The 27402-nt window shown below is 33.0% G+C and overlaps 1 protein-coding gene across 1 annotated transcript in view; it reads right to left on the reverse strand.

Moving 5' to 3' along the window:
• Positions 1-15569, reverse strand: part of LOC140447521 (uncharacterized) — a 29979-nt gene extending 14410 nt beyond the window's left edge. Inside the window, exons 1-2 of the mRNA XM_072540218.1 lie at positions 15395-15569; positions 7297-7340 (exon numbers count right to left, since the gene is read on the reverse strand). Of these exons, the coding sequence (XP_072396319.1) occupies positions 7297-7330 (34 nt within the window). The 5' untranslated portion in view covers positions 7331-7340; positions 15395-15569. The remainder of the gene's footprint in view (positions 1-7296; positions 7341-15394) is intronic.
• Positions 15570-27402: the final 11833 nt, after the last annotated feature.

Below are 27402 nucleotides of genomic sequence, written 5' to 3' on the forward strand. Positions count from 1 at the left end.
TTTTTTGTGTATAAAAATCGAACTGGTTTAGTTGTTTTCATCTACTGTATAATATAATAATATTAAATGTTCATTGATGAACTTAGCACGGTTAATAAAAAAACTCGTAAATCCACCGAAAGAAAATTTTTATTTTCGTAACTGAAAAAATATTTTATTTTGCCAGTCTTAATTTTGAATAAAGGTGAAAGTAAATTTTTCTAAATACTATATTATGAGGTAGTTTACTTTAAAAATAATCAGTATTTTGATCAATTGGGAAAAACATTTAAGTACACAAATTAATAATTCGAAATTCAATACTTTCTCCTTTAATTTTATTTGAATGTTGGATACAGATTAGTATAGTTTATTTTACGAAAAGTGGTTGAGTGCTTAATGATTGCAATAAAACCCGACCGCATAGTATAGTTCTTTACTTTCAAGAGGACTTACTGCTAATACTGATGCCAGTGAAATATCTGATTTAACGAAAGCACTTCTAATCACAGTGAAAAGAATTACATCAAATCCCATTAAGTCAAGAAGGAAGCTTAAGGATGCCGGTTCTACCAAATGTATTGGCGAAAGTAATACGGACTTAATATGACGAAAAATTTACACAATGTACGAAGAGCAACGGATACCTACATTAGATGCATTAAAACAACGGCTTACTAATGATGATACACAAATAAACTGTAGCCGCATTAGTCTTTGGAGGATTTTGTCTAAAATGGGCTTCAGATATCGTACCATTGACATAAGGCAAGTGCTTATGCAGTCCCATCGTTTACAAAAGTGGCGTACTGAATATATAACTTCCATAAGAAAGTACCGTGCAGAAGATCGACCAATAATTTATCTGGACGAGACATGGTTTGACACTCATGAAACACCATCCAAAGGATGGTCCGATTCTTCCAACAGGTGTCAAACAAAAGCTTTATCAAAAAAAGGGAAAAGAATAAAAATTTTACATGGAGGATCAGAAAATGGTTGGGTCCCACATACGTTATGGCTTTCTGAAAAGAACGTTAAAGCCTCCTGCGTGGACTACCATGAAGATGCAACGGCAGAGCTTTTTAAGCAATGGTTTAAGAATTGTCTTATACCTAACCTTCCTCAAAATAGTGCGATAGTATTGGACAATGCAAGTTACCACATTCGTTAATTACATAAGTCTCCAAGTGCAGATAACACGAAAATTGAAATTCAAAACTACCTGTTAAAAAACGATATACCTATATTTTAAAAAAAGTAATTTAAAAAATAAACTGTTAAAAGTGTTAAAATCATTTTCTATTAAAAAAGTATATGTTTGTGACGCATTGGCCGAGGACATGGGACATACAGTGTTACGGCTTCCGCTCTACTATTGTTTATTTCATCCTATAGAGCATATGTGGCACCATCTAAAGTCAAATATTAGGTCACAAAATGTTTCTCCGACTTTAAGTGGTAGTGTAGTCGAATTAATAAGGAAATGTGTTGGTGATATCTCCCCAGAAAGTTGGAAAAATTCAGTACGCCATGTAATGAACGTAGAAAATTCATATGTTACTTTGAATCACATAATTAAACCAATTGTTATTAATCTTGAAGAGGATAGCGACAGCGAAACAGAATTAGATATTTAGGAATTCATAAATATATTTTGGTTATTTTGGGTATTTTTTTTGTAAATATTAACTTGTATATATTTTTCTTTTTTTTGAGTTCATCTATTTTTTGTACATTATGTATTCGTTTGTATGTATATACTGTAAATAGAACTATTATTACTGTACATTTTTAACGATATCCGATTAGGAAAAGCAAAAACTTTTAAACACGCCAGTTTTTTGCTGACAGTCCTAAAAAAAGTGCCTGTAAAAAGTGTGAAGGAAAGTACCTTTCTGAATTTAGATCCATATACTACAATTATTCACGTAGAACAAAAAAACTACTTTCTTCATGTTAAAAATTGTTCAATTATCAAGTATATTCGCTTGAACAACCTGAAAATACCATATGAAATAATTTAATAAATTTTTATAATCGTGTATTACACAGCTACCAATGAAATATATTAAATAACAAACTTTCTGAAGTGCGACCATGTGTACTTCGGTAGTTTATTGCGAGATTCTTGTATACACAATAGGATCAACTCATGTAACCATTAAGCACTCAACCATTTTTCGTGAAACAAACTATACCTACAACTCTGTAAATGTCTGTCTGGGAGTCGGTGTTACAATAGGGATCAATATCGGATTACTAGCAGGTCGGTTTTTAAAATTTCGCATAAATCTTTTCCCTCACTATATTTGTCAATAAAAGATTCGATTCACAATGATTGTCAAAATTTAAAAGCCATAAATGTGATCCGATTATAAACAATATCGAATTATCTGTTTAAATTTCATATAAATACAATTATTATTTAAACACAGTATTTAATTTATAAATATATAGTAATTAACTTATTATTTTTTGTCAAATGTAGGAAAAAGTTTCAAAATCTCAGCTGTCGACGCAGAGGACAGATAAAGAAAGTATTCGGAGAGAGAGAGAGAGAGAGAGAGAGAGAGAGAGAGAGAGAGAGAGAGAGAGAGAGAGAGAGAGAGTGCGAACAGGTAGACGCTCGAATTCATGGTAACGGTACAGTCTTCCTCAAAAGTTTATTTTATTTTAATTTATTATAATATCTGAATTCAGTATTATTAGGAAGGTCATGAATTTAATGGGTTTTTAAATACCAATGTAAGAAAAATTTGATCTGTTTTGCTATTTAACTGTAGTATACAAATAGTATAGTCATTAGCAAGAAAAATTTTGTTGAATTTGGCGTAGGTAATCCATTAATGTCTTTTTAATTTTAAGTGATACAAAAAGGCAGGTATTTTTTAAAAATTACATCATGCATTTGCATTTTATTCATTAGCTTTTTTTTATTATCTTTATGGTTTATATCACCGTAAAGAACCGAAAATTGGCTTACTTCGGCCACATAATGCGTAATAATAAATACCGACTTTTACAGTTGATTCTATAAGGCAACATTGAGGATAAGAGGGGGCCCTGGACGTCTGTGGCGCACCCAGGGGGGTTTTGGGGGTTAAACCCCCCTCCCCAGGGCATATAACGTAAAAAATATATATAAAGAATAGTAGGAAAATGTAACTTGCCTTTCACACACAATACAAAAAATCCAAAACGCTAATTTAATAATTAAATTACCAGTTTAAATATGTAGAATACAATAATTATTGTATAAATACATAATAATTAATACACAATAATTAATAATATTTTTCATTATATTTAGATATAGATACCCAATATTAGGCTCATGACAAAAGTAGATGGATTGTTTTCCTCTGTATGTGTTAGCTGTAGAACAGAGACCTCTCTATGAGGGAAGAGAGCATTTGACAACAACTATAAAAAAATAGAAAGGAAAATATCAATGGAAAGATGGCAAGAAGAGTGGAACAACAAGTAAGATAATGCTCAGTGGAACAAGATGCTGATCCTGAGCCTAAGGGACTGGGTAGATTGTCTGTTTTAGGGCGTATCTTCATAGGTTCAGAAAGACAGATACAGATAAATAGGTACCTATAGTGCGAATATTCTGACATTGTAACTCACACAATGCTAGAGCGTAATAGAGGGAAAGTGGAGAGAAGCAGAATGTATAAAGAAATAGGTATGAACCATGTGACTGTATATATATATATATATATATATATATATATATATATATATATATATATATATATATATATATATATAGAAATGGCTAACAAATAAAATATCTAGCAATAGAGTAACATATCAAAGAAAAAACGGAGAAGTACGCAATCAAATAAAAGAAGTAAAATTTCTGGGAACAAAAATGTGTCCAAGTTAAAAATTTAATTGGTGGTTTTCAGACTACGGAAGCATGGAGAACTATCACTAATCTAAAGAAAAACACCCATAACTCCTTAAGCAACTTAATTCCTACAGAAAAGTGGAAAAGTGGGAAAATCACTAACAAAAATTACTCCAAGAGTCCAGATTGGAATACATGGAGAGACAAACAAATAGTAGCAATAATACTACTAACAACAAGGTCCGTACTGCGTTGATTAAAATGAAAAACGGGCGATCTCCAGGACCTGTCAATATCTCTGTAAAGTTACTTGAAGCAGGAGGTCCCCTCCTAATAGAATGAATAACTTTTCTAATAACTCAATGCTGCCAACAGAATAAAGTACCATCTGAATGGAACACCGCTCACCAAGTGTCCATCTTTAAAAAGGGTAATCGAAAAGATCCTAACTACTACAGAGAAATAAGTGTCCAACCTACAGTTGGACAACCTAAACAGTTTAAACAAAAGGCAAAGTGGTACCAACAATGTCAAAACGAATTCTCTATAACACCATGGTTTCATAAGTTTGCCTTTGTAGACCGTAGACACCTGACAACAATTATTAGGTTACGAACAAGACATTGTTTGGCACCATCATCTATTTAAAATTATCTATATTGATTCCCCTTTTTGTGAGTGTGGGCAAATAGGAAGTATAATACACATCTTGCTAGAGTGTCCTATCAATAAGACATGACAATTTGATTTATATCAAAAACTTATTAAAGATGGATGTTCAACACCTATTTCAGTACAAAATATTTTCCACAATATCAATGCTAAAACCTTGAAAACGATTGGTAAGTTAATCAATATTTTCCAAATTAAAGTGTAAGTAAAATATAAATAAATACCCAACCTAACCTATCCTTTAACCACTGATGTCCTGTCCAAGATGCCAAATTCCAGATATACCTTACATTCATAGCTTAATAGATGGAACAAGAAAAATCTATATCATTAATGACATATAGAATTATTTTAGAATACCCATTATAAATTGTCCAAAATAGTTGAAGGGAATATGGTTATTTCCAGAATCTCTGTGTGGAGAATTCCCTTCTATAATTGAAATGAAAATATATACATAGCTGGCCACGTACCTAAGAGGTGGAGGCCATAAAACGAAAGAAGAAGAAGAAGTACTATTTTTTGTCTGTTTCTGAAATTTATAAAAGAAGGTAAGAATTGTAATAAGGTTCATTTTATCGTCTGCAGAATTCTCTTGGGGTAAGTACTTTCATTGTAATCGATATTCTATAATTCTGACAGCATTTTCAATATTCGTAACCTCACTTCCTTTAAAGCCACGTGTTCAATTTTATGCATGTAGGAATCTAACAGAATTTAGCTAATTTTAATAGTAATTCTATTTCATTTTATCCTTGCCATTTGCTATTTGTTTAATTGTAATTTTGGTAAAATAATTGGCATGGAAGTTAACCCCCTTTGATGTTTCTCTAATACATATTCTAGTTTATGGGACATTTATTAAAGATTTTATTGCCTTTATTGGAGAATTTATGGGATATTTCTGGAACATTTTATTGAAATATTTTATGGGATATTTCTAGAACATTTTATGGAAAATACTTTATGGAGTGGTGTGGACCTAAACAGCTATCTCCAAGACCTACTCACATGATTTGGAGCCGGCAACAAGACCTGCCCACATAATTTGCAGGCCACACATATTTAGAAGCAAGCAGCCCATCGATGCCACAAGTATCGTTCAAATTTATTTAATGTAACGCATTAGGCAGGGTTGTCTTTGCTATTTAAATATTATGATTTATGTGTTAAATAAACATGATTAGTTAATTGTTTAATTCATAGTTTAAGACAAGACGAATTCACACTTGAGAGACTGAGCTAGGCGAAGCGTAGACGATAAGCTCCCATGGTTGATTCAGGTATTATTTTTATATTAGTATTTTAATTTTCTTTGGTAGTCTTATCGTTACAAAGTACACGACGTTTATCTTTAGCGCCAGGAATCAGCAACACTTCAGTTTTAAAAATTCTACATCCTGAGCATTTTCACCCTTACCATTTTACACCTGTGCGAAATCTTTTGCCAGCAGATTTACCTTGAAGATGCAGATTTGCAAATGATATCCAAAACAGGCAAAATTTTGATAACTATTTTTGGGACACTGAAAATTTACAACATGAATTAAAAATACAAGTACACTGTGAAATCATTGGGAATTATTTTTTAGGGCCATGGAAGATACCTCGTAATTTGAATGGTGAGAACTATTAACATTTTTATAAAATGATTTTATTGATTTTTAAAAGAATTGGCATTAAATTTAAGGCAAAATATGTGACTCACGCATAACGGTGAATCCCCACATTATACGAGGTTAGTGATAGCATATTCAAATATTAACTTTCCTGAACGCTGACTATTGGTAGTCATTTTCCTTAGCCATCACGCCCAGATATTAATCCAATTGATTTTGGTGTATGGACCACAATGAAAAAACTTGTCTACAGGAATCCCATAAACACTCGCAACCAATTTTGGAAAGAAATAAATACTGCAGCAATTTCTTTTAAATCAATGATGCTATTTAATATGAGACGATCTTTTATGGAACGTACTGATAAATGCATTGAAAAAAATGGTGGACATATCGAACACTTACTTTAACAAAAAGTTTAATGTTATTCAGTTTAACTATTTTTTAGTTTGGTTTTTAAATAAAATGTATTTTATTATGACTTTAATTTAATGTAAAATGTTTGATGTAAGATCCTATAATACTTTATTAATGATTCAGCTGATTATGTAAAAGAATGTTATACTCTACCAGCTAAAAAAGTTTGCACCAACTTATAATTTCTTATACTCACAATCTTCAGAAGTATGTATACATTTTTATACATAAATTTATACAAACATGAAAGTTATAGAAATAAATTAAATTTTAAATTTCAACATTAACACTCTGTATCTACTGTTTCTTTTTGTATAATTTCTAGAGGATCTCTCTGTATATGTGCTTCTAAAATGTTTAGAATTATACACTTCTTGGTAGGTCTACAACAAAACCATTCATAATGATCTGGATATGTCTATGTGAAAGAGGAAATAAAAAAATGACAAAGAAAATGAATAAATTAGTCCACTGGCAGAACCGTCCATTATAAGAAGAAAAAGTTGCTTAAGAATCTGATAATGAGATTATAAATATATTACTGGATAGCCTCTCTTGAGTTATACTTATATTATGTATATACTTGAGTTATACATTTGCTTACAGCTGTTATGGAGAAGATTATAAATTTGCAGTTAAAAATAAAATAAAAACGAAAATCAAATATGAAAAAGCAGTAAACAAAAATATTGTGTTGGGACGTAGATATTGTGCTGAGTCTACTGAATATATAAAAGAGTTACATACCTGGCAAATTGTCCGCTAAGGTTGTGGAATCCATTTTTAAATAGCTACAAAAAATTTCAGGTATTATGAAAACTAAAAGTCTAAATTATTTTTAATATAATCAATGCTTGCATCATCAATAAATCGTAAGATAACATAAACAAATAGATACATTTCTTGTGACTAACACCACTATCTCTAGATTAGTATCTAGTTATTTATTTTTAAAATTTATTTATAACGATTAATATTTTAGTATAAATATATATAGTACATAACATCCGGAGATAGTGGTAACTTTTATGCACTCACTATACTGATGGCAAAAAAAATGTAACACCTAGAAGGACAAATATTTATTTAAATATTTATTTATGAAAGTACACATTATATTATTCTTATTATTTGATAACATTATAAATAAATTTGCAACGTCATTTTCGTCAAAAAATTAATAATGAGTGGCTCGTTCATAATTTTCCATACACTCAGTTACTCTATTGGGCATTGATCAAATTAAGTGGTCCATATCATATTACGGAATACTCATCCAGATTCTTCTTATGGTATGCCATAGGTTATAAAGTTTGCTTGAAAACGTGGAAATCAATTTAGGTTTCGACCTACCATATCCCACACATATTCGATGGATGACAAATCAGCTGATCTTGATGGCCACTCCAAAATCTCTATACCAAATTCTTGTATGAAATTCATAATTTCACAGGCAATATTATGAGGTCTGGCATTATCCTGTTGAAAAATCGCATTTGGAATGGTTTATAGGTAGGTATGCAGTACTTCACCAATATACCGTCGAAGAGTCAAAGTGCCGTTAGTAAGAACTAGAAGTGATCTGCTTCCCAAGCATATATCACCCCATACTATAATGCTTATGCAAGTCTATATTTTATTTCTCACCTTGAAAAAAACGTCTTATCCTTATGCGCCCATCAGAGCCACCTAAAGAGAACCTAGATTCATCACTGAAGCAGACACCCTTCTAAGCGTCGAGCCTTATGCTGTGATGTTAAAGGTAACACCAAAAGTAAACGGTAAGCTACGGTACCCTTCCTCTAGCTGCAGCTACAGGAAGGGTAGTCTCAAAAATGTACACTGTCCCGTCTATTTCTGAGAGCAAGAAGTCGAAAATGGAGCAAATCACGGCCTTGCAATATTCTAGGAAGTCCAGACGCTCCACGATGCTATTAAATCTCATCATTGGAGCACCTTCTCCAAACTTTTACTACCTTTGATGGATTAGCTTCAACTCTTGGTATTCGTAGTCACTTAAAATTAAAATTGCCAACGACTGCGAACTATTGGCGTTATAAATGTTTTGGTTATAATAAATGAAATACAATCCAAAATAACTCAAAATTACAAATAAACTAAAGTTAAATACACATAAATAAACTTTCTTATCTTTCTGGTTTTTGATAATAAAAAATAAACTTCAGTTAAACAAAAGATAGTAAGGTAAAAAGTTTATCGCATAAATATTTAAAAAAAAAACAAAGAAATACTATTGATCCAAATAAATAACCGTATATAAAGCGTTGCTTTTTTTTGGCCATCAGTATATTTTACAAGTAGTTTATGAACGACCTCTGACGATTTAGTCACATTTTCATTTTCTTCCTTCTGACGGGTATCTATATTAGACATCACACTCGGTAAAACACAAGTTTAGTTTAAAAAAAATATATTCTCACTCACTCTAAACTCACTTCTATACAACACGTAAAATATAAAGATGAATCCTCTTAATGAAACCAAACGGTCTTCGATCCTCGACGTTGTTGTCCGTCAACAGAAATAAATGGTAGCGGTGTTCGGTTGGATAGGATGAAGAAACGACTTTAGTCAATACCCAAAGATCGTGGAGCGACAGATTAATATGCGATTAAGGTGATATGAGGTACGGAAGGATGACGGAAGTGATCGATCAACACTCAACCGAAGTAACGTGAAGGACGATGTGCTCTGACCCAGAGATTAGGGTAGAAGTTCTTGCCAGATCAATTCTTCGAATCGACCTTAGTTCGATCTGCATGGCATTTTATACTCTTGGTCGGTGTTTTATTTCCAATACACATCGATGGTAATGGTCGGTTATTGGTGAGAGTGCGGATACTTTAGATCTAGACAAAGTCGGTTTCTCTATTTACATTTTCCATAAATTTTGGTCTTTGATTATACCAATAACCATTTTCGGTCAATGATCACTTTCACGGATTTTTTTGGCTAAGCACTTACCACTAAGTAAGGTGGTCTTTGGTCTTTCTCTCCTAGTCCTTCCAATAACTTACAACTCAGAGATTTATATTGATAAGTGAATTTAATTAATTTTCTATATAAATTTCATATATCTCTCTTCAGTCCTGACCTTCCCCCCCCCCCTACCCAAGGGAGTGTAGTGATCATCGTGATGATCACTACACTTCCTTGGGTGAGGGTACATCGTCATGTATTGTTCGTCTTAAAAAATCTCTATTTCTGGTCACTTTAATATATCTTTAATATAAATTTCTCTCAGATCTATCAGAATTCAATTTGTTACTCTCCATCTTACATATCTCATAATCTCACATCATCATCATCATAATTAACAGCTATTGCATCCATCGTCGGATGTAAGCCTCCTTAGGTTTATCTATTTTTGTTCGTTGTTTTTTGCATCCATTCGTGACCAGCCGTCCCCTAAATGGCATTAGCCCATCTGCTTGAAGGTCTAATTCTACTTCTCTTATTTGTCCTTAGTCGCCATTCAACAATTGGCTACATCTAACAGAACGGCGTTCCTTAGATGAGGAGGAATGTTGTGGAATGCAAATTCGTTTCAAAATGGCGGCAGTAGTTTAACAGTCATCATAACGACGGAATTAAATAAATTGAAAAAGAACGAACTTGTGCACATTTTAGTTAATTTTAAGTTACCAGTGACAGTGACAAACATTCAGTTAATAAATTATGTAAATAAACTTAGTGATAAAGCTACGAACTTAATAAACAGTCATAAAGAAGACAAATTTCATGACACGAGTGAAAATTTATCTTGTGATTCTGGAAGACTTGCGAAAGATTAAGACGTTATTAAAAAAGAACTTGAAATCGTAAGTAGACTTTCTTATTACCTTGAAAAAAGAACTCAAGAACAAGAAGATTTAATATTAGTGTTAAAACTACAAAATACTAATTCAATTTTGCAACATGTACCGCCATCTACTAGTAAAATATCAGATTCTATTAAAACATCAACAACAAATACAAATTCTAGAAAAAGTAAATATAAATTAAACGAGCAAAAAATTGTGTCGGCTAGTGAACCTGAACAAAAAGCTACTGAACAAAATATTGGTTCAAATGCAAAACCGGTAGGAGATTCCTAAAGGAATTCCCCGACACAAAATAAAATAAATAAATAAATACAACAAACCGATTTTCGGTAGCAAAATTTCTTCTCATCCTCGACGGATGCATCTGCACGTTTTACGTGTCGGTGCCGATATGAATTCAAATGATATGAAGGATTTTTTAAAAGAAACGGCGCGGCGTCTGAAATATGTTTTGATTGTGAGGAATGGAATAGAACTGATAAGCAATCATCTTATAAAGTGTCCTTCCCTTTAGAAAGTCTAGACAATGTATACAACCCATCTATATGGCCCAGTGGATCTGTCGTAAGAAGATTCAAATTCATTAAACATTTTCGGGAAAGAACGCAGTCAGCAGACAATTCATAACTTTGACTACAGCTACAAATGTGCCTGCAGCAGAGACACGGGAAGAAAACTCCTTTGTAATGAAACATATCGAGATTTTACAAAACTGTAGTGAAAATGCAGCAGTCCACACAAATGGAAACAATCTAGATCTAGGCGTAGGAAGTTTAGAAGTTCCTGAAAAACTAATTCATATTTTGAATAGCGAAAGCCTGGTGAGTATGTTCCATGTTAATGTTCAATGTTTAGAAAATAAAGTACAAATGATAGATTTATTTTTGTTGGAATTTACATCGATGTTGTTTGCTTCTCAGAGCACTGGCAGAGTGAATGAAGCAAATCTCCGATACATAAACATCGTTGGGTATTTACTTGCTAACAGTTTCTGTAGGAAAAATAAAAAGGACGGTGGTACTGTAATATATGTAAAAAATACTTTAAAATTCGAAGCTATTAACTGTGATAAATTTATTATAGAACAAACATCTGAATTTTGTTTAATTGTTCTACAAGATATTAACACGGTTGTATTGGCAGTGTATAGATCGAATAAATGTAACGATTTTAAGTCTTTTTTTTACAAATTTCGAAAATTTATTAGGTTCCATTATGAGGCCAAATTTAAAAGTAATAATTTTGGGAGATTTTAATATTAATTTTATTGCGAAAACGGCAAATACTAGTGAGCTGACTTCTATAATATCATCATTTGGAATAAAACAAACAATCCATGACTATACTAGAATTCTGATACATCTGCCACTTGTATAGACAATATTATGACAAATGTTGAAGAAGATCAGTTTCGGGCAAATGTTCTTGAACCTTGTTTCTCTGATCATCGCGGCCAGTATATCAGTATAAGCTTAGCATCAATTCAGCAAAAGTCAAGTGTTTGTACTAGAGCCTTTACGCAAAAGAGTATCTTAAAAATGCAGAACTTTTCATCCGTATTAGACTGGAACATTTTTAACGAAAATCTTGATGTAAATTACCCAGCAAAGTTTCTAATAGATAATTAAAATCTTGCAGTATCGCAATATTTTCCACTAAAAAACTGGTTATCAAAGACAGAAGATGTCCGGTAAACAGGTTCAATGACAACTTAAAAAATATGAGAAATCATTTGCAAACATATAAAATACGTGCTGATTCTACTCAAAACCCAATACATTACAGCGAATATAAAAGATATAAAAATCATTACAATGCTGAGTTGAAAAGAACGAAAAAGCTGGCATATGATCAATTAATATTAACTTCAAAGAGTGGATCCAAAATGTGTTGGAAGGTAATTAACTATGAGCGAAATAAAACAAATGGTTTACATAATTCAACAACCAACATATCTTGTGACTTTTTCAATAACTTATTTGTTGGAATTGTTAAGAATATTATAAAATCTCTTCCAAATACACCAAACGACACAATTTTGAACTATCAAAATTCTCCAGCTCAATCGAATTCATTTTTTCTGTCTCCAACCAATCAACAAGAAGTATCAACGGTTATAAAAGCATTAAAAAATTCAAATTGTTTGGATACTAATGAGCTAAACGCATCTTTTATCAAAAGCACTAGTGAAATAATTACTAAACCTTTAACACATCTCATTAATAGTATTTTTCAATCGGGATATTCCTAACTTCATTTAAATACTCCAAGATTGTTCCTATTTTTTAAAAAGGCGATCGTGACCTTGTAGACAATTATAGACCAATTTCCACCGTTTCGATATTCAGTAAAATAATCGAAAAAATTCTGAAGGAACGTCTTATATCGTACTTCGAAACAAATAACTTTTTTACTAGATTACAATATGGGTTTAGAAAGGATCGTTCCACAACACATGCACTTTTAGATGTGATGAGTGCCATAGTTGATGGCCTTGAGAAGCATAATTACTCTGCCATAACGCTGTGTGATCTTCCAAAGGCCTTTGACTGTGTTTCTCATGATATTTTGCTAAAAAACTGCATTTTTACGATATAAGAGGTACTCCTTTGGAACTAATTTCATCGTATCTAAAGGATATATACTAAGCAGTCAACTACGGAAATTGTCTCTGTGAATTTAAGCAGATAAAGAATGGAGTTCTACAAGGAACAGTTCTGGGCCCTCTATTATTTATAATATATGTTAACGACTTGCCCAATTTCATGGCTCTATTTAAAACAGTTTTATTTGTAGATGACACTACTTTTATTTTTTCTGATAAAAATCTTGCGGTTTGAGAAAAATTCCAATGCTCAATCATGCTTCTTAGCAAATAAACTTAAACTAAATGATAACAAAACTCAAAATTTAATTTTTTCGTCTACCTTCCATGTGAGTGTTGAAAAAAATAATGTCAAATTGTTGGGCATAACAGTTGACAACACATTGACTTGGTATAACCATATTGACCATCTCAAAGGTAAACTTTCTAATTACTATTTAAATGAGAATAAGCCACAATTAAAGGTTAAAATACGTTTATTGACGTTTCAATTTCCACTTCGGAAATCGTTCTCAAAATACAAACATTAGTAAATTAAACAAATTTTGTTTTTTGTTACTTAAAGAAAAATTCTTCCAATAATTTAATTTTATCTCACTCATCTATATTGACAATTCAGACATACCTTATACATTTTAAAGTAGACGACTTTAAAATGATATTGCCAATATTGTTGAGTTGCGTTCCTGGGACGACTTTACTTATAAGATAGGTCATTCGATTACATGAAATCAACTTTAACTTGAGAATATCCGTCAGAAAAGATCATAACATGTAATTCGTCTTTAAAAAGACAAATACATGCCATGATGACAGTAAAATTCTCCTGTTAGTGATTCCATAGTAAATTATGAGGGAAAAACCAGGAAAAAAACCTCATAATACTATCCCGACATGGTAAGTATTTGATCGTGCATTTAGTTTACCTTCAATAAACACCAAATTCCGATTTTATATGTTTGTTATTTAAAAAACATAAATGATGTATTCTCTATATGTTACTGACTTACCAATACTGGTATTTAAATATTTAATTTATATAAAATCGGAATTTGGTGTTTATTGAAGGTAAACTAAATGCACGATCAAATACTTACCATGTCGGGATAGTATTATGAGGTTTTACTGTCATCATGGCATGTATTTGTCTTTTTAAAGACGAATTACATGTTATGATCTTTTCTGACGGATATTCTCAAGTTAAAGTTGATTTCATCTAATCGAATGAACTATCTTATAAGTAAAGTCGTCCCAGGAACGCAACTCAACAATATTGGCAATATCATTTTAAAGTCGTCTACTTTAAAATGTATAAGATATGTCTGAATTGTCAATATAGATGAGTCAGATAAAATTAAATTATTAGAAGAATTTTTCTTTAAGTAACAAAAAACAAAATTTGTTTAATTTACTAATGTTTGTATTTTGAGAACGATTTCCGAAGTGGAAATTAAAACGTCAATAAACGTATTTTAACCTTTAATTGTGGCTTATTCCCATTTAAATAGTAATTAATTTACAATGCCACAAGAAAATAGCTTCAGAACATTAGTAAACTTTCTATTGTAGTACCTTATTTTTACTCAGAAAATTAGAACTTGTTACAAGTGTTGATACCTTGAAAATAACGTACTTTTCTCTTTTCCATTCATTTTTAAGCTATGGTGTTATTCTGTGGGGAAATTCTTGCAATGCCATAACAATATTTAAATTGCAAAAAAAAGCAATAAGAATAATTGCAAAAGTTAGCTACTTGGAATCGTGCAAACCGTTGTTTATTAAATATAAGATAATTCCCTTACCAACATTATGATACTTTAATTAAACACTCTGACTTACATAACTATAGCACAAGAGGTGCAAATAACATCAGAACAGTTAAGTATCGTTGTTAAGTAAGTTAAGTTGCAATATTTTGGCCATGTAATGTGACATCCAGAGGGATATAACCCTCTACACTTCATAATACAGGGCAAGATCGCCGGAAGAAGAGGCCCAGGCCGAAGAAGAACATCCTAACAAGACGTTAATCACCCAACACAAAGAATTGCGGATCTGCGGGTTCCTAGGGAAGGAGTAGAAGAGGAACACCAAAGAAGATCTGGGGGAGACTTAGGCATGCCATGTCGCTAACGGGGAGTGATATTGATATGACCCAAGATAGAATCCTACGGAGAAATCTAATTTAGTGTAGCCAATCCCGCATAGGGATAAAGGCAAAGAGAATAATGATGATTATGATTATTTTACAAGAGATATTGAAGTTTACTATTGAGATGGCTGTCAGATACTAAAAAATATGCATACATAATTATATTTGTTCATAATCTATTGAAATATGTACATAATTCCCTTGAATAAGCGTTAAAATATATTTATAATTACTAAAACTCACCTGATAAATAATCACAGATAGATGCGAAAATAAAAACAAAATTAACTAAATAACTTCCAGTCACAAAATATAAAAAATATCGTTCTTGTACAAACCATATATAAAATGTGACTAAGCAAAAAGAACGCAACATCAATTATTATATACACGCGCATTGTAGGTATTCCCATGTGTATATTTGTCGGGTAGTCAGCGCTAGCGATCAAATACCGATTTCTTTTTTGAATGAAATCTTAATTGAACTGTAAAGATAGAGATATAGTTTTCTATGAATATAAAGATATAGTTTTAGGAAACCCTAATATTTCGCAATTGGTACAAGTAAGTAATACATTATATGAACGTTATCATTACACACAATATGGACGTTAATATTAAAATATTAGAAACATTAAAACACTACATAGAATTTGCAAAAAGTATACAATACCAGTATAATTCTAAAGTAAGAAAAAACGAATTATACATAAAATCTGCAACATATAAGATAAAATCATTTAATTAACATAGTTAATGAGTTTTTTCTTAAAAAATAAAAATATTTGTAGTTGTGTTTAATATGGTATGGTAGCTAAATAATTAGTTAAAGTTACTAAAACTAGTAAAAACAAGAAATTTCATTGAACTATGCCTATTGGTTCTGTAAATATGTATCTGGTTTATTGACCTAGTCAAATGTTCATGCAAATCTGAATTAAAAATAAGATGGAGCCAGATTATTTAGAATTTTATATATACTTAGAAGTCATTGACAGATCATGACTCCGCTACTAAAAGATAATCAGTGTAAAATCCTCAACATAAATTTGTTTTGCAACATGATTTGCTTTAAAATTTGAATTTAGGTTCCTCTCAACCTTAATTTCATTTTTTGACTTGAGCCCAGGATTGCTTTTACTTGGGGGGGAGGACATCAAACCCCTAAATTTTATTTATGTAAATGAAAAGACTGATATATTTTTGTACACACTTATGACAAATCAAAAGATGGAAAAAGGAAAGTATTTTTGAAGTCTGTAATCAATTTTAATCCTAGCTGAGCGCTTTCGGCTTACAAAGCCATTTTCAGAGGTATGCTACAATAGAACAATGATGTAAATAACTGATTTAAGTTTTACAATGATTCACTCACGTGGTACTAGGTAATGATTTGGTAATAAAATTAGAGAAAAATCTGGTTCTATTTTATTTTTGTTCTTTATCAATGATGAAAAAACATATACATATACAGTGCTAGTCAAAAATCCGTTTCCCCCCTCGTATCTTTTAAATAGTTATACTTATAACAGTGAAATTTTGAGGGAGGTGATAAACAGACGTAGCAGCGCCACTGTGACAGGTAATTTTAAGACCTTATGTCAAGTGATACCTCGTTTGAAAGGTATTGAAAATACCTATTCAACCATACTTATTTTATTTCAGTTTATGCTTATTTAATGACTAAATATTAAAACATCTGCCTGTGGTTAAAAGTAGACGTTTTTCAATTCTCTAATTGCTTGTTTTTACGTCAACGTCAACTTTTTTGACAATAGAGAGTTTTTGTGCAAGCAAATACGTATACGTAACGTATCTTTTTGACATATAAGCATGCGCATTAATGGTTGAACTAACGTATCTAGATACAATACGTATTACCTAACGTAACGGGCTGGTACGTTACGTTGATACGCATCCCTATCGAACCGAAGGTAACCGAATGCACAAGGGGATCTTACCCGATTACCAAAATTTCAACATCCACATTTCATTAGCACCTGTGGTACGTGTTTTTTCACATTTGTGGTTAAGTATATTTGTTTTGATTTTTATAAATAATGGAGAGCAGTAGAAAACGACTTCACTTCAGCATTGAAGATGATTTATTCTTGTTGAAGGAAGTCGTAGACAAGAACCCTTACGACCATCCAGAAAGGTGAAATTTAATCCAAAAGCGAAAAATATTTTTACATTTTATATCAGACATGGTATCAAAATTAAGGCGGCCGTATAGTCGTGTAAGATGTGGAGAAGAAGGGCATCTTCTATGTCTTCGTCTTCTTTATCATCCATAAAGGCACCTACATTTAATATCGCGTCCATCTCAAGAATTAAAAATTGTTTAAAAAAATATTTGTTATTTATTTTGAATATCAAAAATAGGGTTAAATGACAAGGACAAGACTGGCACTGACAATTTTATTAGTTAATCACTAATTCGATGAGGGCAACACCACCGTTACGTTGCGTGCAGAACTTAACTCTCAATTTAACGTTCATCTTCTTCGATACGTTAGTTCTTTACGTATAGGGAGATACGTTACGTTAAGTAGTTACAAAAACTCCCTAATCAATCAGAGGCAAACATTAGAATATTTATAGAATATATTAGAATTATTTTAATATACCTATTCAATCTTACTAATTTTGTTTGGATTTAAGAGGATTTAACGAATCAATTAAATAAATACTAAAATTCTAGTTTGGCATTTAATTAATAAAAATTCCAACGTCTGCCTTTAGTTATTTGTCAAAAAAGTTGACATTTTTCAATTTTCTAGTTGTGTTTAGTTTGTAAAAACGTTTATAGCTCAATATTTAGTATTCGTTTCTGCTTAGTTTAGTCAATTCAAGTTTAGGCAAGTTATTTTTAGTTAGTTGCTCTTAGTTAACATTTAGCTTAATTATTGTTTAACGAGACGTTTACATTTTTACAAAGGCAGAATGGTACGTACTGTAGCGGACAAAGTAGCAGCTGTGTTAATAATTGGTGAATGTGGAAATAAATTCCATCCTGCGGAACGTCTTTTTAATGAGAGGTACCCCGATCGCCCTACATCTAGAGCTTATTTGAAGAAGCTTCTTCGGAAGTTTAAACAAAGAGCTAGTGTTTAAGATGTCAAACGTTCTGGTCGACCAACAATTAGTGATGACAAAAAAAATTTACATAATTTCAGAAATGGTAGTGAACCCTATTTCTTCTACAGCACAAGTCGCATATATCTATGGAATCAGTCAAAAGATAGTACGCTGAATGTTGGATGAAAACAAATTTCATCCATACAAATTAAAAATTGTGCACCAACTTTCAGATGATGACCCCGACCGAAGACTAGAATTCTGTGAAAATATGTTAAATAACATTAACCAACGGCCTGATTAGATAAAAATAATTTCTTTTATTTTCTCTCAATGGAAATGTTAACACACACAATGTGAGTTATTGGAGTGACACAAATCCTCACGTCATTCGTGAAACACATACTCAATTTCCAAAAAAAATAAATGTTTGGGCAGGTATTTTGGGAAACCACATAGTTGGGCCTGCTTTTCTGAATACTAACTTTACCGGTAAACTGTATCTGAAGATGTTACAAAATGCAATTGTATGAACAATGAATGTATGAATGATGAACCGTAATACTTGAAATTCTTGAGGACAATCCAAATGAATTCGGCAACTTGGAAATAACGTTTCAACAAGATGGTACTCCTGCACACCATTATGGTGCAGTGAGACGTTACCTAGATGAGGAATATCGTGGTAGATGGATTGGACGACGAGATACGACAAAATGGCCAGCTCGGTCACCAGATCTCACACCATTAGATTTTTTCTGTGGGGATACTTGAAATCTAAAGTCTACGCTACAGCACCCGACAGTGTTGACATTTTGAAACAACGAATTGTTGAAGAATGTTGGGCAATTTCCCCCGACACATTTGAACGAGTACGGTAAGAGTTTAGAAATAGGATGCATTACTGTCAGGAAGTAGAGCACATTTTAAACACTTACTATAAGAACTGGTTGTTAAATATTTCTTAATTAAATAAGAAGCTACAATTTTAGTATTTATTTAATTTATTTATCAAAATGAGCTTAACCTCATACAAAATGACTGAATAGGGATTTTCAAAACTTTTCAAACGAGGTATTACTTGCCATAAGGTCCCATTAAAAATTATCTGTCACAGTGGCGCTGTAACCTTATCTGTCACTGTTACGTCACAGGTTATGACTAGTTGAGAAGCCTACGTCTGTTTATTACCTCCCTCCAAATTTCACTATTATAACTTAATCATAATTCTCAGCGTATTCTATCGAATACGCTGAGAATTATTAGGGATCAGAACAATGTTATCTGAAAACCTTAGATGGCTGAGCTATTTCTCATCAATGGATAGACCTTTGTTCTGTCAGTTCATTTTGCTGAATATATTTTGTAGAGTTGCAGTGAAGAGAGCTTTGGTAATATTGTGTTTCTTTGTCAGATTCCTCTGGTAGTGGGAAATCTTGGAATGTTTTCGTAAATTTTTACCTCAGTTTTTGCTTTTCTGTATAAATTTGCTGAGATGAGATGGGAATTACTATAAACGCTAAAAAAACGAAATACATGCTAATTACAAAAAGACCAAAAAATATAAATCACCTATTGACAATCAATGGTAACGTGAAAGAACAAGTAGAAAAATATCAGTACTTGGGAACTTTGATCAATGAAACCAATAATCATATTGCAGGAATAAACAGGCGAATAGAGATTGCTAGATCAGCATTTATACAAATGAAGCCACTCCTAACGTGCAAAAATTTAAATGTGGAGATCAGACTACGTAACATTCGCTGTTATATACTTTCAATATTATTATATGGAGCTGAGACTTGGACGTTAAAAAAATGCAATTTAAAAATAATCGAGGCTTTCGAACTCTGGTTATATCGTAGAGTATTAAAAATATCATGGACTGATAGAATTACAAATAAAGAAGTACTGAAGAGGGTTGGTAAAGAGACAGAACTAATCACCACAATATAAACCAGAAAACTGGAATACCTATACTGATGAGGGGACCAAAATATGAATTTTGAGACTCATAATACAGGGAAAGATTTAAGGAAGAAGATCTGTTGGCCGAAGGCAGAACTCATGGTTGAAGAATCTATGTGATTGGTATCAATGCAGATCGATTGATTTGTTTAGAGCACTAAGTTCAAAAATAAAAATAGCCGTTATGATTGCCAACCTCCGTAGGGAGACGGCACTTTAAGAAGAATATATTTGCTAAAGTTTCTATGTACAGTTTGTCAATGCCTTAGTTGGTCAAAGCCTTTATTACTGACTTATGATATTTAGAATCCAGTGCCTTTTCGAAATATAGTAAGGTTAATGCTATCCGTTTTTCATATTATTTAGCTCTATTCATTAGTTCTCGCAGCGTAGAGATATCATCTAGGGTACTTAATCCACTTCTGAAGTCAGCTTGCTCTCTTGTCTGTGCAGCATGTAATGCATTTGTTAATCTATTGTTGTGATCTTTTGTAAATATCTTGCATATGATTAGTAGTAGACATATAGGTCTATAGTTTTTGATCTTCTCTTTGCTACCTTTCTTATGAATTAGAATTATGTTTTCCAGTGGTCTGGTATGCATCTAGATCTTAAGCCGTTTGTAAATATTCCTGTTAAGATTTTGCAGGTTTTTTTACCAGTGTATTCAAACAGTTCCACTGTTACTCCATCTATTTCAGGGGCTTTACCGCTTTTTATTTTTGCAATTATCGATTCATATTCTTCCAGAAGGACTTCTGGTACATCTTCTTGGCTACTGTTTACTTCTTCAAGTGTTTCAAGGATTTTGTATAGTTTGCAGTAGCTGTATTATTTTATTTCTGTCTGTAATTCTGGTGTTTTAGTTTTTTAGAGCGACGATTTGCTTTTTTCCAATGATTATTGCTTTTCTTATTTTCTTATAGTTTTTTTCTGTTTTCGATTGCATGTTCTACCAGTCTTTTATTGTATTTTTTTATGTCTTCCGTAATACCTTTCCTTATTGACTTTTGACAACCGAGACAACATTTTGTGTATTGTATTCTCTGTATGTTGCTACTTACTTTATTTCTCTTCTTTGTTTGGTCATTATTTTGGTATATTAGACAGTTTACTATGTTCATTTTGTTGTTACAGGCGTCCGATTTCTTTGGCACTAACGACGATTTCTAATAATTGAAAGCTGTCCATTTGTTCATGTTATCTTTCATCAATTGCCCTTTGGTAGTAACTCGAGTTTTCTTTTAAATTGTTAGTATTTATACCGGTGATTGTTGGTTTTATGATTAATTTTATTCTTTCTAATTTCAGATCTAGAACAATTTTTGCTCTAATTAGTCTACGGTCGATGCCAGTTTAAAATTTATTTATTGCACTAACATCTTTTATTGTAGCAAATATTGTTGGTTAGAATAAAGTACATTTCATTCTTAGTGGTTATATTTGGTGCTACCAAGTCTATTTTCTGTAAAGTTTCTTAAAAAATGTATTTGCAATAGGAATGTTTTGGTAGTACACAAATTAAACCAGTCTTTCTTCCCTTTCATTTCTGTCACCGACTCCATACTTTCCCATGACTTGTTCGTTGCCGTTTCTCTTTCCAACTTTGGCATTAAAGCCACCGATTAAATATTAGAAGTGACTTTAATTGTTATTTAATACCTCAGTTATGTTACTGTAGATTTCCTCTATTTCTTCGTCAGTGTAAGTAATAGTTGGGGTGTATATTTGTATAATTTGTATTTTATATCTCTTTGATTCGTTTGATTCGTTTACTAAAATGCTACGTATTCTCCGTTCTTTTATATGGCGTGGAGTCATGGACTTTAACTGAAGCATCACTAAAGAGACTCGAAGCATTTGAGATGTGGTGCTATAGACGCATGTTGAGGATTTCTTGGATAGACAGAGTTACCAACGAAGAAGTACTACATAGAATGGGTAAAGAGCTCAAACTAGTCATAACCATATAACGTCGCAAACTAGAATACCTGGGCCATATAATGCGCAATGAGCAACGATACAACTACTTCGGGCCATACTTCAAGGTAAAGTGCATGGGAAAAGAGGTCCAGGATGAAGAAGAATATCCTGGCTGCATAATCTGCGACAATGGTTTAACTTAACCACTACCGGACTTTTCAGGGCAGCAGTCAACAAAGTCAGAATAGCCATGTTAGTGTCCAACATTCGTAACGGATAGGCACCATAAGAAGAAGATCTCTTTGATAGTTTTTAAGGTTAGGCTAGCTACTGTATCCAAAATAATAGTTATTTTTACTACTCTTTATTTCCATTTCTCGTTGAACTCTTCATCTTTCCGTCTTACTTCGCTGATTCCTATGACGTTCAATTTTATATTTTCAGTTTATTTTTCCAGTTTTACAAGTATGGATTAATTTGATAGCGAGTGGCAGTTATATGTCGCTATATAAAGCGTAGTTGTTTTATTTGGGTAGCAGTTTAGAATCCGCAGATTCTTAGCAACCTCTGCCCTGCTGGCTGGATCCCGAAAGTTACCCAGTTCAGGGCCATTAAAGTCTATGGAGAATGAGAGCCATGATTTAAATGTATCTTTTATGTTAGGAGTTATGAGACGTACCTCACCACGCTGCCTCAGTCGGTGTTGGTAAGGATTGGCTGGTGTGTAAGAATTACGTTCGGATGCAACAATTCACTGGGGCGAGATGTATTAACTCGAGTAAAAACAGGAGTCACTCCACAGTGCTCCAATACTCCAGACCATCCCTTTCCCCCTGTAGTACTCTGATGCGCGATAAGGGCACTGTTGACAAAATATTCGAAGTTATTAATTTTAGAAGAGAAGTGATTATAAAATAAACTTTATTTCTGATATATTTACATAAAAAAACTGATTTAAACTGAAATTAAATGAAAGGCGTTGTGTATTGTCTATGGTTGTTGATTATCTCTCCTTCCCCTTCGCCGGTCGCAGTTGCGTCGCTTCAAAACGCTGGTACCGAGTTTGGCGCACAATGTTGCTACTTTGTTTTATTGTCCGTGAATTCCAAACAGGCACAAATATCAGCCAAATGCTCTTCAGGTGGAAGTCATGGGTAATAGAACTCCAACATGGTTTCCTAACCGAATCAAAATCATGACATTGCCGCTATAATCCTGTTATCATAAAGTAATACCCCATATATTACCGGGAATTACATTATGTATTTGTGGGCGTAGGAGGTGGGATTTGTTGGCACAGCTGCCTGACTTTTTAGATCAGCTGTGACCCATTCGTCACTATATACAAGTAAAATAATTTTTTTACTTGCTTTCTAAGAATATCTAAATTTCCACATTCTATTTAGAAAATGAAGGGTGGGTAAGTAAATAGAACTACGTGCAATTCTAATAAATGGTATAACGAACTGTACTAAATATGAACTTATTCGTTTGGTAGTTTTATTTACTTAGCTGTCACTGACTCAGTATTACATAATATCACCAAATATTTACACACTGTACAACAATTACATTATATTGATCTTATTTATTAGAAACTGCTTCTGTACAAAGCTATTCTAATACCAGTTTGGTTATATTGAATAGAACTATGGGGCTGTAGTAAACCTTCAAATACTTCAATCATTCCAATCCAAAATACTTCGTATGATAAGTAAAGCTCCATGGTATGTATCTAACCAAACACTTAACAATGATCTGGACATCCCATTACTTAAGGACACAATGAAGAATCACTCAATAAAATATAAAAATCGCACCACTGATCACAACAACGAACTGATAAAAATAATTTATTCACCCAACCACTTGCCGAAAGAAGATTGAGGAGGGTATGGCCAGAAGACCTACCGCAATAGAGAACCGTCACTGGACGGTACCTAACTCACACTATTTTTTAAGTTTTGATCAAAGAATTTTTTTAAGGGTAGCGGGTAGACACTTTTCTACTATCCTGGTAGAAAATAGGTCTACTTCAGGGAAGCATCCCTGCCCACGCGAGCCATGCTTTGCTCTCAATTCCTTACTGAGAGAAATCATGTCCCATTCCTTTATCCTTCCAAAATCTAGTTACCTACTTCCTATCCCTCCCTGGTGAAGGGCAGCAGCGATCATCAGTACCAGTTCAAGGCGTAGAGGAAATGATCCTGGACCGGCTTGAAACTGGATTACCACAAGCATGACCGTCAACTACCCAAGAAAGTGCACAGAGAATACAAATATACGACCGAATAGTACGCATTGCCACCTGGAACGTACGCAGCTTATTTATGTCCGGGAAACTGGCAAACACTGAAGCCGAGATGGTAAGATTGAAAATAGACATCTTGGGGATGAGTGAAGTAAGATGGCCTGGATCAGGAATACAAAAAACAAAACATAGATACATATATTATTCAGGTGGAACCTACCCAGAACATCAATATGGAACTGCTATATTAGTGTCGAACAAAATTGCTCAATCAGTCATAGACTTCATCCCTCTAAATGATAGAGTAGCAATGTTAAAACTACAAACAACTCACAGAAAACTAAATATTATTCAGGTCTATGCTCCAACAAGTGACAAGTCAGACAAAGAAATCGAAAAATTTTATAACAACATAGATGAAATAATGAGACTGACAAAAAGAGGTGAGATAACGATGATGATGGGTGACTTTAACGCTAAAATTGGTCGTGGTGCTGAAGGAGACCACATAGGAGCATACGGTCTAGGTACCAGAAATAATAGAGGAGATAGACTTGTACAATTCTGCGTAGAAAACAATCTATTAATTGCCAATACCTTCTTCAAACAACATCCTAGAAGGCTATACACATGGAAATCACCTGCAGACAGAAAAGACAGAATTGTTAGAAATCAAATTGACTTCATTTTGCTCAATAACACCTTTAAGAAGTACATACAATCTACGAAAACATACCCTGGAGCTGATATACATAGCGATCACAATCCAGTTATAATGGATTTTAGATTAAAAAGATTTCTCAAAGTCAAAAAGAAAACAGTGACAAGAAAAATAGACATCTCACAACTGAAGAACCCTGAACAGAAAAAAGAAATAAGTATCAAGATTGAGAAAGAAATAAAAACGATCGAAAACTTGGTACAGACAGACATTGAAGTAACATGGACTGCTCTAAAAACAAAAATAACAAAGATATAAGAAGAAGACATCGGGTTCATAAAACACAACAAAAAACAAGAATGGATAACGCAAGAGATCATGGACCTCATGGACGTAAGACGAAAACATAAAACTAACCCAATAGAATACAAGCGAATCATCAAAATCATTAGAAAAAAGTGCAGGGAGGCGAAAGAAAACTGGATGTCAACAAAATGCCTAGAAATTGAACAACTTCAGGAAAAATACGACACCTTTAATATCCATAAAAAAGTAAAAGAAATGACAGGTAGACACAAAAAGAGACAAGAAACAATATTAAAAAATGATAATAACGAAATAATTATGGGTACAGAAGACAAACTAGAGAGATGGAAAGCATACATACAAACTCTTTTTGACGACGATAGACCTTGTTCTCCACCATCCACAGATAATCGAATAAATGAAAAAGGCCCAGAAATAACCAAAGAAGAAGTAATTCATGCAGTAAAATCTCAGAAAGATGGAAAAGCCACCGGTCCAGACAATATCAATGTCGAAATACTTAAACTAATGGCAGATAACGAAAGTAAAAGCCTAGATTTAATAACAGCACTATTAAATAAGATATATGACACAGGTAAAATACCAACAGACTGGCTAAAATCAACATTCGTAGCATTACCAAAAAAATCGAATTCCTCACAATGCGATGATTATCGAATATTAAGCTTGATGTCTCATGTCCTTAAAACTTTTCTCAGAATTATCCATACACGAATTTACAAGAAGTGCGAGTTCCAGATGAGCGACACTCAATTCGGATTTCGGAACGGATTGGGAACACGAGAGGCTCTTTTTGCTTTAAATGTGTTAACGCAACGATGCAGAGACATGAATGTAGATGTATATGCATGTTTTATTGACTATCGAAAAGCATTTGACTGCGTTAACCATCAAAGGATGATCGAAATTCTGAGAACAACTGGAGTTGACGAACAAGACTTGCGAATTATCTCAGAACTATACTGGCACCAAACGGCAACAATTGAAATAGAGCACACAACATCCGAAGACATACAAATCCGACGAGGAGTGAGACAGGGTTGCGTCTTATCACCGCTACTCTTTAATTTGTATTCGGAGTCTATATTCAGAGAAGCATTAGACGAGGTCCAAGGCGGAATTAGGATTAACGGAATCAGCATAGACAACATCAGATATGCTGATGATACCGTCTTAATAGCAAGCAACGCACAAGAACTACAAAATATAATAAATGCGGTAGTTCACCACAGCGAAATGTTCGGTTTACATCTAAACGTTTCCAAAACTAAAACTTTAGTATTTTCAAAGACACCAATAAACGTACAGGTGTATACCAAGGGTCAAATAATAGAACAGGTAAATTCCATAAAATATTTGGGAACAAATATCAATAGCCAGTGTAATCCAAAAAAAGAAATCCTATCAAGAATCGAACAAGCAAAGGAAAACATTCATGAGCATTAAAACATTTTTTACAAGATCAGACCTTAGTCTATAGCTTAGAATCCGAATGATCAGATGTTACGTTTTTTCTGTCTTACTGTATGGCTGTGAAAGTTGGACAATGGACTCCGAAATAGAAAAAAGAATAGATGCCTTTGAGATGTATATATACAGAAGAATGTTGAGGATTCCATGGGTACAAAGAGTTACTAATGTTGAGGTACTTCGTCGCATGTGTAAACAAAAAGAATTACTAAGAATAATCAAAGAGAGGAAAATGCAATACTTGGGTCATGTGCTGAGAGGCGAAAGATATGAATTACTTCAAGTTATACTGGAAGGAAAAGTACAGGGCAAAAGATCAGTAGGAAGACGCCAGAACTCGTGGCTGAAAGACCTGAGGAGCTGGTTCGACCGCTCATCCGCAGAGATCTTTCGCGCAGCAGTTTCCAAAACTACAATTGCCATTTGGATCGCCAACCTTCGAAAGGAGACGGCGCAATGAGAAGAAGAAGAAAGAATTTTTCTTCAAAAATATCAGAGATTTTCGTGAAATGTTACATTTTTATAGTAAAAAATAACATATTAATCTATGATGAAAAAGTCAGTGTC

The sequence above is a fragment of the Diabrotica undecimpunctata genome, chromosome 8, assembly GCF_040954645.1.
Source record: "Diabrotica undecimpunctata isolate CICGRU chromosome 8, icDiaUnde3, whole genome shotgun sequence".
NCBI lineage: Eukaryota > Metazoa > Arthropoda > Insecta > Coleoptera > Chrysomelidae > Diabrotica > Diabrotica undecimpunctata.